Raw genomic sequence first — 14,693 nt, 5'->3', positions numbered from 1 at the left:
TCTTTGTTTGCAAGCAGTTAGCAACACAAATTAGCAACAATAAAGCTTGCAATAGATTGGGACCGAAGCTGCAGGCTAAAATGGGCCAGCAAGGTAGTCCTTGACTTATGGTTGCTCACTTATTGGCCATTCAAAGATTCCTCAAAAGGTACTAAAGACCCAGCCCCGAAGTTCTCACAGTCACCTCCCCACCCCCCTTGGTTACCTAACCAGATTTTGGGCACTTGGCAACCAGTCCCTATTTAAGTCCCTTGGCAGTGCTCCACAATCCCCAGAATGATGAAAATCAGTATTTGCTACAAGGACTTCGCTTATTGACGGCTCCGAACAGAGGTTGTAAAGTGGGATCAGTCACATGAATGACCTACTTTTGAGGTGGCGCAGTGGTTAGAGTGCAGTACTGCAGGCTACTTCAGCTGACTGCTAGCTGCAGTTCAGCCGTTCAAATCTCACCGGCTCAAGGTTGACTCAGCCTTCTGTCCTTCCGAGGTGGGTAAAATGAGGACCCAGATGGTTGGGGACAAGAGGCTGACTCTATAAACCGCTTAGAGAGGACTTTGAAAGCCCTCTGAAGCGGTAGATAAGTCCAAGTGCTTTTGCTTTAGGACCATCACAACTTACGACTGAAATTGCCAGGCTTAATTACAGTCATATAAGCTGATGCCTATGTAGATTATAGGTTCTTGAGGTCCAGATATTTTTTGCATACTATTTTTGGAGCGCTGGAGTTTTTGCAAGCGTCTAATTTGATGGGGATTTCTGGATTCTAAACCATCCTGGTTAATAGGCATCCAAAGTCTTATGCCTTACATCTTTGTAATGTTTGGGGAAGAGGGAATAACATTTGGGTTATGAATTGTGTTGTTGTTATTGCTGTTATATTCTTTATTCATTCAACATGAAACTCAGCCAACTGAACATTCAAAAATGCATCACAAATACCATTGACTGGTGCTAATGGTTGAGACGGCTTGCTGCCAGCGTCCTAGGTATCAACCAAGGACCTTCTTAAAATATATGATGTTCCGAGTAGCCCAGTTTTTTACAGTTCTGCTGGTGTTTTTACAGGAAACTGCAATTTGTTGGTGTATCTTATAAAATTCTTGGACATGGTGCCCCTATGACAGTGGGTATCACTGTTACATGCTTCATCCATAATCGGGTGGTTTTGATGGCCAAGTCGTGGTATTTCATATTTTTTCCAGTTCTTTTTCTTTGACTCTGGCATCTCCTGGTACCGCGATGTCAATCAATTGTATGCTTTGGCCCTCTACAACCGTGATATCTGGAGGAGGATGATGATGATGATGATGATGGTTGTTGTTGCTGTTGTTGTTGTTATTATTGTTATTATACAATTGTATCACAGCAGCCAGTTGTTTCGCCGGATTTGGCATTGGTTACTAGTCGGGCCCCACCCAGGGGCCTAGGACGTCGTAACGTATTTTCGTAATATGCGTGCAGATCCAAGCAGTGCGGCTTTTTGCATTTGACTGATGGTGATTTTGTCAATTTTTAACTGTTTTAAATGTAATTCCAGTGCTTTTGGAATAGCACCCAGTGTGCCAATTACCACTGGAATTACCACTGCTGGTTTGTGCCATAGTCGTTGAATTTCGATTTTTAAGTCCTGGTATTTTGCTATTTTTTTCATGTTCCTTCTCAGCGACCCTGCTATCACCTGGTATTGCGATGTCTATGATTGTGACCTTGTTTTTTTCAATCAGTGTGATGTCTGGTGTATTATGCGCCAGTATTTTGTCCGTTTGTATGCGGAAATCCCACAAGATCTTGACCATCTGATTTTCGGTGACTTTTTCAGGCTGATGTTCCCACCAGTTTGTTGCTGTTTTAATATTATAATTTTTGCACAAATTCCAATGAATCATTTGTGCCACTGAATTGTGCCGCATATCATAATCAGTCTGCGCAAATTATTGTTGTTGTTGTTGTTATTGTTATTGTTATTATTATTATGCAATGCCAAAGTCCTATGAGAAAGAACGGAGAGCTATCTCTTCATTCATTTAGCAACCCTGGATTTCTCCAGTTGGCCATTCTCAGCCTTTCAGCTGCACTGCACTCCGGATCCGTCCACAGTCGACCTATGTCATAAACCTGGGGATTAAATGGATATTGTTGTGGTTAGTTCTATTTATATACCGCTAAATCAGCACAGACTTGAGCCGCTTTGCAAGCAAAGGCCAGGAGCCTCCCCAGCCGTTAAAACAAGCAGTGGGTCTCGATCAATAATTCTGGAGTGAACCTGACCATCATTTTGAAGTTTGCTGTTCAGCTTCTTACATTTTTAGCTGGCGCTTGTGGTTTGTTGTGGGGAAGTGAACTTTGAGTTCCCCAGGTCAAGTACAAGCATGCAAGATGTTCCTGGTCCCCTTGACTGACTCGGTAAAACCTGCCTGAAATTCGACGGGTGTTTTATTTCTAACAAGCAAAAGAAAAGGCGAAATGTTGCCCAGCCAGTCGGTGCATGAAGATGCCATGAATGCTGGTTTCCTTTGTTCCGGGCCTTTGGGTTTTAGCAGCAGACCCCCCTCCTCTTCTCAATGTAATAAGGGAAATCCAGGACGCCCAACAAAGCCCCTCTTCTTTCTGGCTTTTTAGGCAAATCTCTTGTGCAAATTTTCAGCTGCTCTGAAGCTGCCTGCCGCTATCAAAGGACAACATTAATCTGGATTGGTGCATTGGGTGGGTTTGGCACAGACTCAACTGGCGGGCTGGGGGTGGGTGGGGGGAGAGGCTCCCTGGACCGTTTCTGATCTGAGATCAGCTAAGCTGGAGGGAGACCACCTGAGCGCTTCTGAGCGGCAGATGAACCGGGTGGTCTCCTGTCCATCAATCATCGTCTCAGAAAAAGGCCGTAAGTGACATCCTTAGGATGCCGAGCAAACTACATAGATGGGTGAGGAGCCAGGAATGGAACACGGTTTGAAGGTGGGTTTATTGTGGGAGATGAGTGGGGGGGGGGAGGCTTTGGCATAGAGAGGGCCTGTGGGGGCAACCAGCTTCGGAGAACCCGACTGGAGTTGAGCAGTGGTTCTCCAACCCTCTGTGAAGAAAGAAAGTTGCCTTGTGCCTCCCTGCAGCCCCTTGCCCCCTCCTGCCAGTGGGGGGGGGGACAGTAATGCTGTCCCCAAGGGGAGATTTCCCATAGGCCCTTCCCCTTGGGGGGGGGAGCATGGACTTGCTGCATTTCTTGGCAAAGTGGGGAGGGCTTTGCGGGAGGAAGGGAAGGACCAGTGAAGGAGGGAAGGGTCAGAGGGACATCAAGGGCCCGTCCTTAAACGCGGGAAATGGAAAGGAAGCGATTGGGTGGGAAAAGGCACTTCCAGGAGCGCCTCGGTGTCCTCTCTGCAGAAAAGGAAACGAGGCGACATAGGAAACAAGGGCTAAGAAGGAAGCCAACCCCAAATCCTGGCCTGTTTCTCATCCTGCAAACACCCTCCAGGGCCAAACTTGGGAAGGGGGTCGAGGGCTTCTGCAGAAGGGCTTCCCTGCCTTCTACTCCCTCTGGGCCAGGGATGGCTAACCTTTTAGCCCTTGCATGCCAAAAGCTGGAGGAGCGCGGGGGGTCGTGCGTGTGCATGCCCACACCCAGAACTCTATGCGCCTTACCCCCCGCACATGTGTGTGACCCTCTGTGCATGCACACGAGACTCCGCCCCCTGCTTTGCTGCATGAGGCATGGTGGACCCATTTTTCGCTCTCCCAAAGCTTTCTAGGAGCCTGGGGTGTGTGAAAATGGCCTCTCCTGCCCCTCCGGAGGCTCTTTGGAGGCTGGAAACAGCCTGTTTTCCAACTACTGCAATGCGCTCTACATGGGGCAGCCCTTGAAGAGCATTTGGAGAATCCAACTCGTCCAGAATACAGCCGCGCGAGCGATTGTGGGTGCACCTCGGTACACCCACGTTACACCTATCCTCCGCGAGCTGCACTGGCTACCGATCGGTCTCCGGATACGCTTCAAGGTGCTAGTCGTCACTTATAAAGCCCTTCATGGTATTGGACCTGGGTACTTGAGAGACCGCCTGCTGCCAATTACCTCCCAAAGGCCCATCAGATCACACAGGGTCGGCCTCCTCCGGGTTCCGTCTACCAGCCAATGCCACCTGGCTACTACCCGGGGGAGGGCCTTCTCTGTGGCAGCGCCGGCCCTTTGGAACGAACTCCCCGCAGGGATTCGGACCCTCACCTCTCTCCAGGCCTTCCGAAAAGCTGTTAAAACCTGGCTGTGCCGGCAGGCCTGGGGGTGATGAGTTCCCTTCCCCTCTCGACAGGTGTGGCTGTTGGCTATTTTAAATGTTTGTATTGTACTTTGTGTTCCCTTCCCCCTTGAGTTGTTCGCCGCCCTGAGTCCCTCTGGGAATAGGGCGGCATATAAATAAAACAAATCTCAATCTCAACTTCCTTTGTGCTTGTTGGGCTATTCTTCCCTGAAGCCTCTGGAGGGTGGAAAAAAGCCCAACCCGCCAACTGAAAGTCCGTTCCCGAACTTCTGGATTGCCCATGGGGCCATTTTTCTCCCTCCGGAGGCTTCAGGAAAGAGAAAAAGGGCCCAATGCACAAACCAGAAGTTGGTTTGCGAGTTGGGTTGTTTCTTGCCCTCCCGAGGCTTCAGGGAAGACTCCGGAGAGCGAAAAACGGCCAAAAATGAAGGCCGAAATCAGCTGGCCAGCACGCTCGCGTGCCCTAAGAAATGGCTCCTGTGACACGCATGCCATAGGTTCGCCATCACAGCTCTGGGCCTTCCCGCATGGGGGTTGAAAGGGCTTCGGTCTATGCAGCTGGAATTGTTGTTTGTAAGCCACAGCCCAACTCACTGCTTAATTGTGGAAATCCAGGACAGTCAGATGCTCTGCTCTGGCGCCCAACAACAACAACAACAACACACACACACACACTGTGCAGCACTGAGTGATATGTTTTTGATTTCTCTTTTAACCCCCCCTCCCCCACCCCACCAATCTGCAGTAAATGGTTTTCTTCCTGTTTCCCTCCCTTGCCCTCCCCCATTCTTCCAAATGAATATGGGCTTAATCTGTGTGTGTGTGTTTTTTTTTTATTGATTGCACGCTGGTGTTTGTTTGAAATGGGTTTGCACAGGGAGTGATGTGAGATATAAATTTTTAAGAATATAATTACATAATTATGCCTGTACTGCCAGCCATTTTCAGCCTGAGTGTGGACAATTCTTAACCGAAGAGCCTCATTTGCCGCACTAATTCTCCGGGTTTTGTTTGAGGAGAGGGGCAGGGGGAGTGGTGGGGATTAGCAGCAGAGAGGTAAGGCAGGTGCCGTCCACCTGAACAGCAAAAACCTTCCTTGAGATAAAATATTCTGAGCAAGGACCTCAGTTCAGGACTTCATGCACCAACCTTCAATTCACAGTTAATGTGCCGCTTTCCTGGGAATCTCCGTGATGACCTTCTGCCTTTGCACACCGTTGACTAAGTGTGTACCGTGTGCTGAACCTTAGTCTTGGGACACAAACACCAAGACCCCCCCAGCCAGCCCTGCTCCCCATGAGGGGCTGGGCAAGAAAGCCACACCTCCCAAGGTTGACGCCCGCTTTTCTTTCTCTTCCGCCTCTTCAGGGGATGGACAGAACCTGGTGACAGAGGACGTAACCGTGGTGGAGGGAGAGGTGGCCACCATCAGCTGCAGAGTCAAAAACAGCGACGACTCCGTGATCCAGCTCTTGAACCCCAACAGGCAAACTATTTATTTCAGAGACTTCAGACGTGAGTTTGAGGCCAGCAGCCAACCTTTTGATCTCTGTGTTTGGGGGGAGGGTTTGGGAGGCGTGGGATCTTTCTCTCCCCCCCCCCTTTGGCTGCCCAGATCAGCCTTCTGGGGCAGTTGGCAGCCTTGCCCTTCTGCTGAGGTTGATTGATTAAATGCCACATCTTCTTGGTGGCACAGTGGTTAGAATGCAGCACGGCAGGCTCACTCTGCCCACAGCCTGGAGCTCAATCCTGAGCAATAGCAATAGCAGTTAGACTTATATACCGCTTCATAGGGCTTTCTAAGCGGTTTACAGAGTCAGCATATCGCCCCCAACAACAATCCGGGTCCTCATTTTACCCACCTCGGAAGGATGGAAGGCTGAGTCAACCTTGAGCCGGTGAGATTAGAACAGCCGAACTGCAGAACTAGCAGTCAGCTGAAGTGGCCTGCAGTGCTGCATTTAACCACTGCGCCACCTCGGCTCTTAGTATGGCTCAAGGTATACCAGCTCAAGGTATGGCTAGTCTACAGAAAAGAAGGACTAAGGGCAACAGAAGACAAGACAAGAAACAATGGTTGGAAACGAACCAAAAAGAGAAGCAATATGGAATTGAGGAGAAACTTCCTAACAACGAGAACCATTAACCAGTGGAAGGTGTGGGTGCCCCATCACTGGAGGCTTTTAAGAAGAGGCTGGACAGCCACCGGTCTCAAATGGTATGGGGTCTCCTGCTTGAGCAGGGGGTTGGACTAGAAGGCCGGCACAGTTCCTCCAGCTCTGTTTTGATTCTGATTCTGATGGTTCTGCCAGCCTCCCATCCTTCTGAGGTGGGTCAAATGAGGATCCAGGTTGTTGGGGGAAACACGCTGACTCTGTAAACCGCTCAGAGAAAGCACTGCGGAGCAGCCTGTGAGTCCAAGTGCTGTTGTGCCTCGCTTGCGGTTTCTAGGTGGCCCAGCCAGCAAAGGACCACCCCACCGCATCCAGGGCAGCCAATTTACTAACCTGTTTGTGTGCTAAACAAGCAGAGTGAGGGGGGGGGATAAGCTGGAGGAAGTAATTACAAGTACTTGTTAAGGGGCATTTGTCTATTTATCTTGATTGGCAAGAGAGCCTGCTGGTTAAATCCCAATTGCAGCGGAACAATAGAAAACGAGAGGATGGAGGGGAGAGGGAAGAGTTGCTTTTGCCAGTCGAAGCCCTTGGGGCCCTGCGCTTCTTCCGTGCGCTCTCGGCCCGATTCCCATTGTCTCTTCCTTCCGCAGCCTTGAAGGACAGCAGGTTTCAGCTAGTGAACTTCTCTAGCAGCGAGCTCAGAGTCTCCCTGACCAACGTCTCCATTTCGGATGAGGGAAGATACTTCTGCCAGCTCTACACGGACCCCCCGCAGGAGTACTACATGACCATTACGGTGCTCGGTAAGAGTCCCATCTCCATCCCCAGCTCCTTTGGAGGCCTCCGGAGGCAGGTCGGAGAAAGCAGGGGAGGTCCGGGTGGGCATCCGTTCCACAGCTTTGAAATGCATCCTCACGGTTTACATCGTACAATGAAGTCCGTGTCCCAGGGGTGAAATCCTCCCAGTTCGGCCCGGTTTGGCTGAATCGGCAGGGGATCGAACCAGTGGCAAAAATGCCTGGTGGTCCCACTGACCCCTGCCTGGTCACCCGGTCTCTGCTCACCTCTTCCAGTTGCTCACCCAGCCCTTTTGGCCACTCGACCCACCCACCCAATCCGAACATTTCTCCCTCCATTCACAGCAGAGCTGCTGCAGCCTGTCCCTTTAAGATCGTCCCCGGGAGGGAGGGGCCTGGGGTGGACCATAAAGGGAGCAGCAGGACCTCTGCTGTGAACGGAGGGAGAAACGTTCGGATTGTCTCAGCTGCATTTAACATTGAATTCTGTGGCAGAGACCATCCAAACAGTTCTCCCTCTGATCACAGCAGAGCTGCTGCAGCCTGTCCCTTTAAGGTACGTTGACCCCCCAGGAGGGAGGGGTCCAGGGGGTCTGCCGCACACCTCCCAAAGACCGATAAGATCGCACAGGGTGGACCTAGACAATGTCGGCTGGCGGCGCCTCGGAGGAGGGCCTTCTCTGTTGCCGCTCCGGCCCTATGGAATCAGCTACCCCCAGAGATCCAGACCCTACCCACTCTCATGGCCTTCCGAAAAGCTATGAAAACCTGGCTATTTCGGCAGGCCTGAGGCTGTTGACCTCTTGTCCGAGGTCCAGCCCTGCTTAGACTGGGTGTGTGGTGTGTTTCTTTTAATCTGCTCTCTTATATTTGTCTTTTTACCTTTTTCTTAAAATTTTATTTCTGTAAGCCGCCCGGAGTCCTTCGGGATTGGGCAGCCTATAAATTCAATAAATAGAAATAGAATAGAAATAGAAAGGGAGCAGCAGCTGTGCTGTGAATGGACTTATACACACATTTTTTTTTTCCTACTGGGGTCTGTAGGCAAGGCTTGGTGGTGGTGGCAGGCATGTGGCTGAGTAGGTGTGGCCATGAGTGACATTGAGTTGGCCACAACCAATCAGTCACAGGAGGCCGTCACCAAGCCACGCCCACATAACCGGTAGTTTAAAAAAATTGAATTTCCCCACTGCCATGTCCCCATTATCTGTGGGGGTTGGGATGGATGTGGCAAAAGTTGAAACTGAAGAAGCCACTGAATTATAATTTATAATTTAGGAGAAAATGAAGGCAAGACACATTCTCCTTCAACCTGAAAGCCTGCACCATTTAATGGTGCACACCAAGTCTTTTATAGGGTTATAAGGCATTATAAAATACAAAATGCAAAAGCAAATAAGAGGACGGTGTAGGAGGAAGGGAAAAGGAGGGGAAGGAAAGTTAGCAAGGGTAGGAAAGGAAATATTGACTTCCGACTCTCTGTAGAATAAGGCATTAACAACAAATCACAGCTTTTATTTTTCCCCACTGGTCATTTCTACAAAAACTGATCAGTCTATCTGTGAAACCCAAAATCAAAGTTTCATTCTTTTCCACATCAAGCATGAAGTTCAGGAGGGGTTTCCGTGTGGAAGCAAAAGTATTTATGTTCTTTTCTTTGAGCAGAGGGGTCAATTCTGCCATTGGGCCAAGTCTTTTCTGAAGGAGTATGTATCTTCCATGCTCTTGCGTATCCAGGTTTTAGCCCATCCCATGCCATCTTCGAGCGCCTCCCCGCCTCCTTTCCTGTTGGGCTAAGTAAGTCTTAGACCTCCTTTTGCCAGCAAGCCAGCTGGGGAACTGGCCTCCCCAGTCTGTCCTCCGGTTCCTCGTCGTTCCCTAAAAGTAGCCGTGGGCTGAGCAAATCCATCAATGCTGGTTAACGAATTCCGCAAGAGCCCCGGCTTCTGATTATGGCAGCCTCTGATGCTCCTGGTAATGAGGGAGCTTGAATTGCAGCGAGAAATCTCCAAGTGAGATTGCTCTCCTTGATTACTTGCAGGGGTTCTCCTCTCCCTCTGCATTTCATGAGGTTCGGTTATTAGTTCGAGAGTATATTATGAGATCTTAAAATTAGCCTGCAGTGTGAATCTCAAATTGGGCTACCTTCAGCTTGGAGAATTGCTTCCTGGGGTGGCTTCCTGGCCATCCTCCTTTCCCTGTCTGGCTCAGACTGGAGACCTGGGAAGGGCTGTGCTTCTCCTCCGGGGGTCCTTTCCCTTCCTGGAACCAACAAGGCAGGGTGTCTCCTGGGATGCCCTCCATGCTAAGCATGCACGCACACACACACACACACACACACACACCAGAGCTGGAATTCAGCAGGTTCTGACCAGTTCTGGAGAACCGGTAGTGGAAATTTTGTGAAGCTGGGAAAACCAGTCAATACCACCTCTGGCTGGCCTCGCCCACATCTATTCTCTGCCTCCTGAGTCCCAGCTGATCGGGAGGGAATGGGGATTTTGCAGTATCCTTCCCCTGCCACGCCCACCAAGCCTTGCCCACCAAGCCACACCCACAGAACCGGTAGTAAAACCTTTTATGACACACATCCACGCACACCATGAATAGCGGCGGCATTTCTTGGGAGAACCGGGGAGAAGCGGCTGCTGCGAGATGCCTCCTTACCCGGCCTGGAAGCTGTCAGGCACCAACTTTTTCCTCCTTTCACTTTTTTCGAACCCCCGGGTGATTTTCGGAATATCCTTGCTCCTCAGCTGGGAAACAACAACCCCACCCTGTTTTCCCCAGCTGAATCACTCGACGGCCTCCTCAGAACAAATCAGAACCAAAAAGGCCACTTATTCGCAACAACATGAATTTAAATCTTTGTTTCGGAGCTTTGTTAAATGCCAGCAATCATCTCCTAATGCCAGGATCGCTGATTAAAAAGTAGAAGCCGCCCAGCTCTTCCATCCCTCCCCTCCCCCTTTCTCTCTCTCTCTCTTCCCCCTCCTCTAAGGGATCGGGAGGGGCCTTACAGATGTTTTAGTTGGTTCACGGTTCTCCAGTTATGCCTCAGATTATCCTCCGTTCAAGACACGGGATGGATTTGTTTCATCCCTTCGGCTTTGAGAGTCACTAATATGAGAAACCTGCACAGAATGCGAGCTTGAAGAGGAAGGAGAAACAGCTTCCCTCTTTAAAACAATTGTTTTCTGATGCCATAACGACTCCTCTGGGCATCTGTGCGCTCTCTCTTTGCCATTTACAAGGTGGGGGGCATTTCTGAAGTCCCGTGGTTTTTTAATAGCCATTTTATTAAGATTTACTATTAAAGAGATAAAACTAATATAAAAAAAAATTAAAGGGACAAAAACTAGGAAGCGCCAAAAGGGGGAGAAAAAAAGAGAAAAGAAGAAGGGAAAATATAGTAAAGAAAAATAAAAGAAATATATAAGGAAATGACTTTCCCTTTCATCACAAGTGTAAAAACTTGCCACCTTCTCTAAAAAACACCTTCTCTTCCTCCCAAATCTCACCTCTTATCTGTAAACGAATCCTTAAAGCCTCATCTGCAGTCCTGATCAGCAAAGTCCATTAAGGTTACCAGAGATAACAACATACCTATTTCAACTTTGATCAAAAAAACCAACTTTAAAGTCCTTCGTTTTGCTTTTAACAATCTTGATCTTTAGTCCCTTCAAATAACGTCCTAGAATTTGATTTCTTTTCATTTCTTCTTTGTCCCTTCTCGCAAAATTCTTCAAAGCTTTAACAAGTCGCTTTTGTAAATCCATTATAGGAAAGTTATCCAGCTCAGTCTTGTGATTTGTTTTTTTTTGTCTATCCCTTTTTAATTATTAAGACATTACGTCATTGCATCCATGGAGACAGACACAAAATTAAAATTAACTCCTGGGTTCATTCTGGTGTGGGGTTTTTTTTAAGGAGAGAAATCACACTTCTACTCTTAGTTAGCCTTCTTTGTCCCAGGGGTGTCCAAACGTGGGAACCTTAAGACTTGTGGACTTCCAAGTGCGCAAGTCTTAAAGTTCCCATGTTTGGACACTCCTGGACTAGTATATGTAATGTCGTTCATTATTTGGGGGTAGTAAAAAATGGAGCATTGATGCTTCAGAGATGTCAGAGAACAGGAAGGAGGCCTGGAAATGCAGGTAAGAGCAGCTTTGGTGTTAAAATCCTGGTAAGGTTTCTTGTTGGATTGCAAGTCACTGAGATTGTCCCCTTTTGTGTTTTTTTGACCTGTTTCCTTCCAGTCCCGCCACGTAACCTGAGGATCGAGTCCCAGAAGGACACTGCGGTGGAAGGAGAGGAGATTGAGCTGAATTGCACGTCCATGGCCAGCCGGCCAGCCACGATGCTCAAATGGTTCAAAGGCAGCAAGGAACTCTTTGGTAGATCCACCCCCTCCCCCACCCATCAACTTAACCAATGGTGTAGATTTAGAGGTGCCTTGGGAGGATGGAGATGAGGGGTGATCTGATCTCAGATGCAGAGACCAGGCCTGGTGTGGCTTCTGCTGGCCGCCTTGGTTTCATTCTGCAGGGAATGCAGGATTGACTCATATTATGACCTTCCTACTTGAGAGCCAACAGTCAAAGTACCCGAGGACATCCCGGAACCTGAAATCAGGCAGCTCACCCAATATGTTCTTGAACCACCAATGCAACCTATCCAGAACCAGCAGGAAGCCTCTCCCCAGCTCAGAGACAGCTCTCCCCACAAGTTCCTCCTAGGAGAAAAGATGGGGTGCCTTGTCTGTCAGCTTTACTATAGACCCCTTGGCCCCCGGCAGAGGACACCCCATTCTTTGCTATCTGATCCATCTCCTTCTAAAGCCCTGGGTCGCATCTGTAGTTTCTTTTAGATGGTCAGCCAGCACTGGGAAGTGAAGTACAAGCCTTTCCATCACCTGGTCCTTCAGAGTTTGACCCCCCTCACATTGTAACTCTTTGCATTGCCTTCCATCCCATTCTCCTTACTCAACAGAAGACTCCCCAAATGTTTCAGCTGTGCAACTGAGCCACAGCTACCATGCCATGCTTCAAAGGCCTGGCTATCTCAGTGGGGCACCTCACCCTCCCTGCCAGCACCGTAGTTGAGAAGAGCCATGTCATCCCTGAAAGCAGGCAGATTTTCACCACAAGTGTGGCATCAAGGACCAAGCAGGCGCTCCCATGCCCATCAAGCAAAACACGCTTTGACTTCCAGGAGAACATCTACTGAACGTGGCCTTCACTGGTCTCCCCGCTAAACCTTTACCGAGCGAGCATAGCAGCCCATGGTCATTCATGCAAAGGGTGCAGATGTTCTCATTAGACTTTTCTGTTGATTTCGCCTCCGAGACGGTGCGGCAGCCCCTTCCAGACCAGGAGGCAGCCAGTGGCACTTCCCACATCTGTGGGGGGGAGGGCATCCTCCCCTGCCTTCATCACAGCCCTCCTCATGTTCTGCCCTTCTCCTTCCCCTTCCTTTTGGCAGGGAGCCCTGTGGGATGTCTCCGTTTCCACCCGCTGCCACCACATTTTCCTGGTCTTCAATAGTACCCGTGCTTAAATATTTTAATTACTACTTTTAATTATGCAAATCCAGGGAGTCACTTTCCTTCTTAATTATTGATGACGGCTTTTGGCAGTGGCATCAGAGGAAGAGAGGGTAGAGGATTTTTGGCTCCGTTGACTTGAGTGTTTGGAAGACATCCTGGAATCCTAATCCTGGCGGTTGAGGGTTGCAGATCTTATGTTTAATAACACGAGGCGAAGGTGGGGTCTCCCTTCCCTTTGAATCCGGGAGCCAGGAAGAGCACGAGGTGGCCGTCTTCATTTTGCTGGTAGGGGGGGCTTCACGACCTCGGAATTCAGCCTCCTTTTCTCTCCCCTTCATTCAAGTCTCCACTCAGGCAGGAATGCTTCCAGGGGAGTAGGGTCTACCCCATGGCAACTGATTTGGCTGTCTGCATCTTTAGGATGTGCCAGAAAGGGACATCAGCATGAGAGGTGGAAGATCAGGAGATGTTCTGAGACTTCAGGGCTCCAAAGACAGAAGGAACACATGCCCCAGTGGGATTTCTTTCCCCCTCCCAATTCCAAACCTGTGGGAAATTCCAGGGTAGTTGTGAGATCCAACTAGGTTATAGAGGAGTGAGGTGGCCACGTGTGGCCGTTCATGGCTGACCTTCTCTCTCGTCTCCCTGGTCTCTCCTGTCCTGCAGGCAAATCAGAAGTGGAGCAGTGGTCAGACATGTACACGGTGACCAGCCAGCTCTTGCTAAAGGTCAAGCGGGAGGACGACGGGGTCCCCGTTGTCTGTCAGGTAGACCACCCTGCCGTTAAAGACTTGCAGACCAAGTACTACCTTGATGTAATGTGTGAGTACCATGATCACAAGCTCTTCACTCCTACGCCTATGCTGTTTATCTCTGGCTTTCTTATACTGGATATTTGGAGTATTGAATGTTAGCTTAATGCTTTTCCTGCAGTTTTTTTTTTTTATGCCTCCTTTGAAAAAGTTCTGCTGTTTCCTCTTGGGCGAATCACACAAATCTGCCTGTTGTTTTAATACAGACATCTGACTTTCATGAACTGGCACCTTCCAGATAATTTGGGGCTACACTTTCCATAAATCCCAGCCATAGGTCCATATCGGCTAGAATCTATGAGAGGTTGAGTCCAGAAACATCTGGAGGATATCAGCTTAAGTAAGACCAGAGGTTCAGTATAGTTATGGATTTCCACAAAGCCTCAAAATCCTGAAGGACATGTTGAAGAAGAATCTTCTTGCAGTAGAGGTCCTCCAGTTGTGATGGAATACGATTCCTCTGGTCTTCTGGTCTTCTGACCATTGTGTCTTCTCAGTTCCTCATTATATCTCAAAGACAACAATGTTGGCCTTAGGCTCCATTAAATCTGTGTTGAATGAACCTCCTCCTGAAGTTCAATTATCATCTTAACAGTGGCCAGCAGCCTTTAAGCTGCCCGTTCTGGGCCACTTCAGAAATCGAGCAGCAGCGAGTTCAGGTTCACCTTCAAATGATGTTGAAATATCATTTACAGCAGCCCTTCCGGGTCCCTTTTCAACATTGGCCTGGCTCCTTGGTGGTTGACGCTTCTCCAACCAACTGCTTTTCCCATTTATTCTGTTTTCCCCCCTGAATCTTTGGCTGGCAATATTGCTTGATGCTGAAATGCTGCATAGCCACCTATCCTATAAACCAGAGGTCTTCAAACTTGGCAACTTTAAGACTTGTAGACTTTACCTCCCAGAATTCCCCAGCCAGCATAGCTTACTCTCTTATAATCCCTTCTTCTGCAATCTCGCCACTTAGATCAGAGGTCTTCAAACTTGGCAACTTTAAGACTTGTGGACTTCAACTCCCAGAATTCCCCAGCCAGCATAACTTAGTCTCTTGTAATCCCTTCCTCTGCAATCTCGCCACTTAGATCAGAGGTCTTCAAACATGGCAACTTTAAGACTTGTGGACTTCAACTCCCAGAATTCCCCAGCCAGCATAACTTAGTCTCTTGTAATCCCTT

General features: G+C 48.9%; 1 protein-coding gene across 3 annotated transcripts in view; it reads left to right on the top strand.

The window, feature by feature from the left end:
• Window positions 1-14,693, top strand: part of CADM1 (cell adhesion molecule 1) — a 218,959-nt gene that overhangs the window by 155,631 nt on the left and 48,635 nt on the right. For all 3 annotated transcript variants that reach the window (XM_032229617.1, XM_032229616.1, XM_032229615.1), the window contains exons 2-5: window positions 5,613-5,759; window positions 7,012-7,164; window positions 11,418-11,555; window positions 13,373-13,528. In XM_032229617.1, the coding sequence (XP_032085508.1) occupies window positions 5,613-5,759; window positions 7,012-7,164; window positions 11,418-11,555; window positions 13,373-13,528 (594 nt within the window). The remainder of the gene's footprint in view (window positions 1-5,612; window positions 5,760-7,011; window positions 7,165-11,417; window positions 11,556-13,372; window positions 13,529-14,693) is intronic.

Source organism: Thamnophis elegans, chromosome 13 (assembly GCF_009769535.1).
Source record: "Thamnophis elegans isolate rThaEle1 chromosome 13, rThaEle1.pri, whole genome shotgun sequence".
Classification (NCBI taxonomy): Eukaryota; Metazoa; Chordata; class Lepidosauria; order Squamata; family Colubridae; genus Thamnophis; species Thamnophis elegans.
The sequence above is the reverse complement of the archived record's forward strand: the minus strand, read 5'-3'. Positions and strand labels throughout refer to the sequence as shown.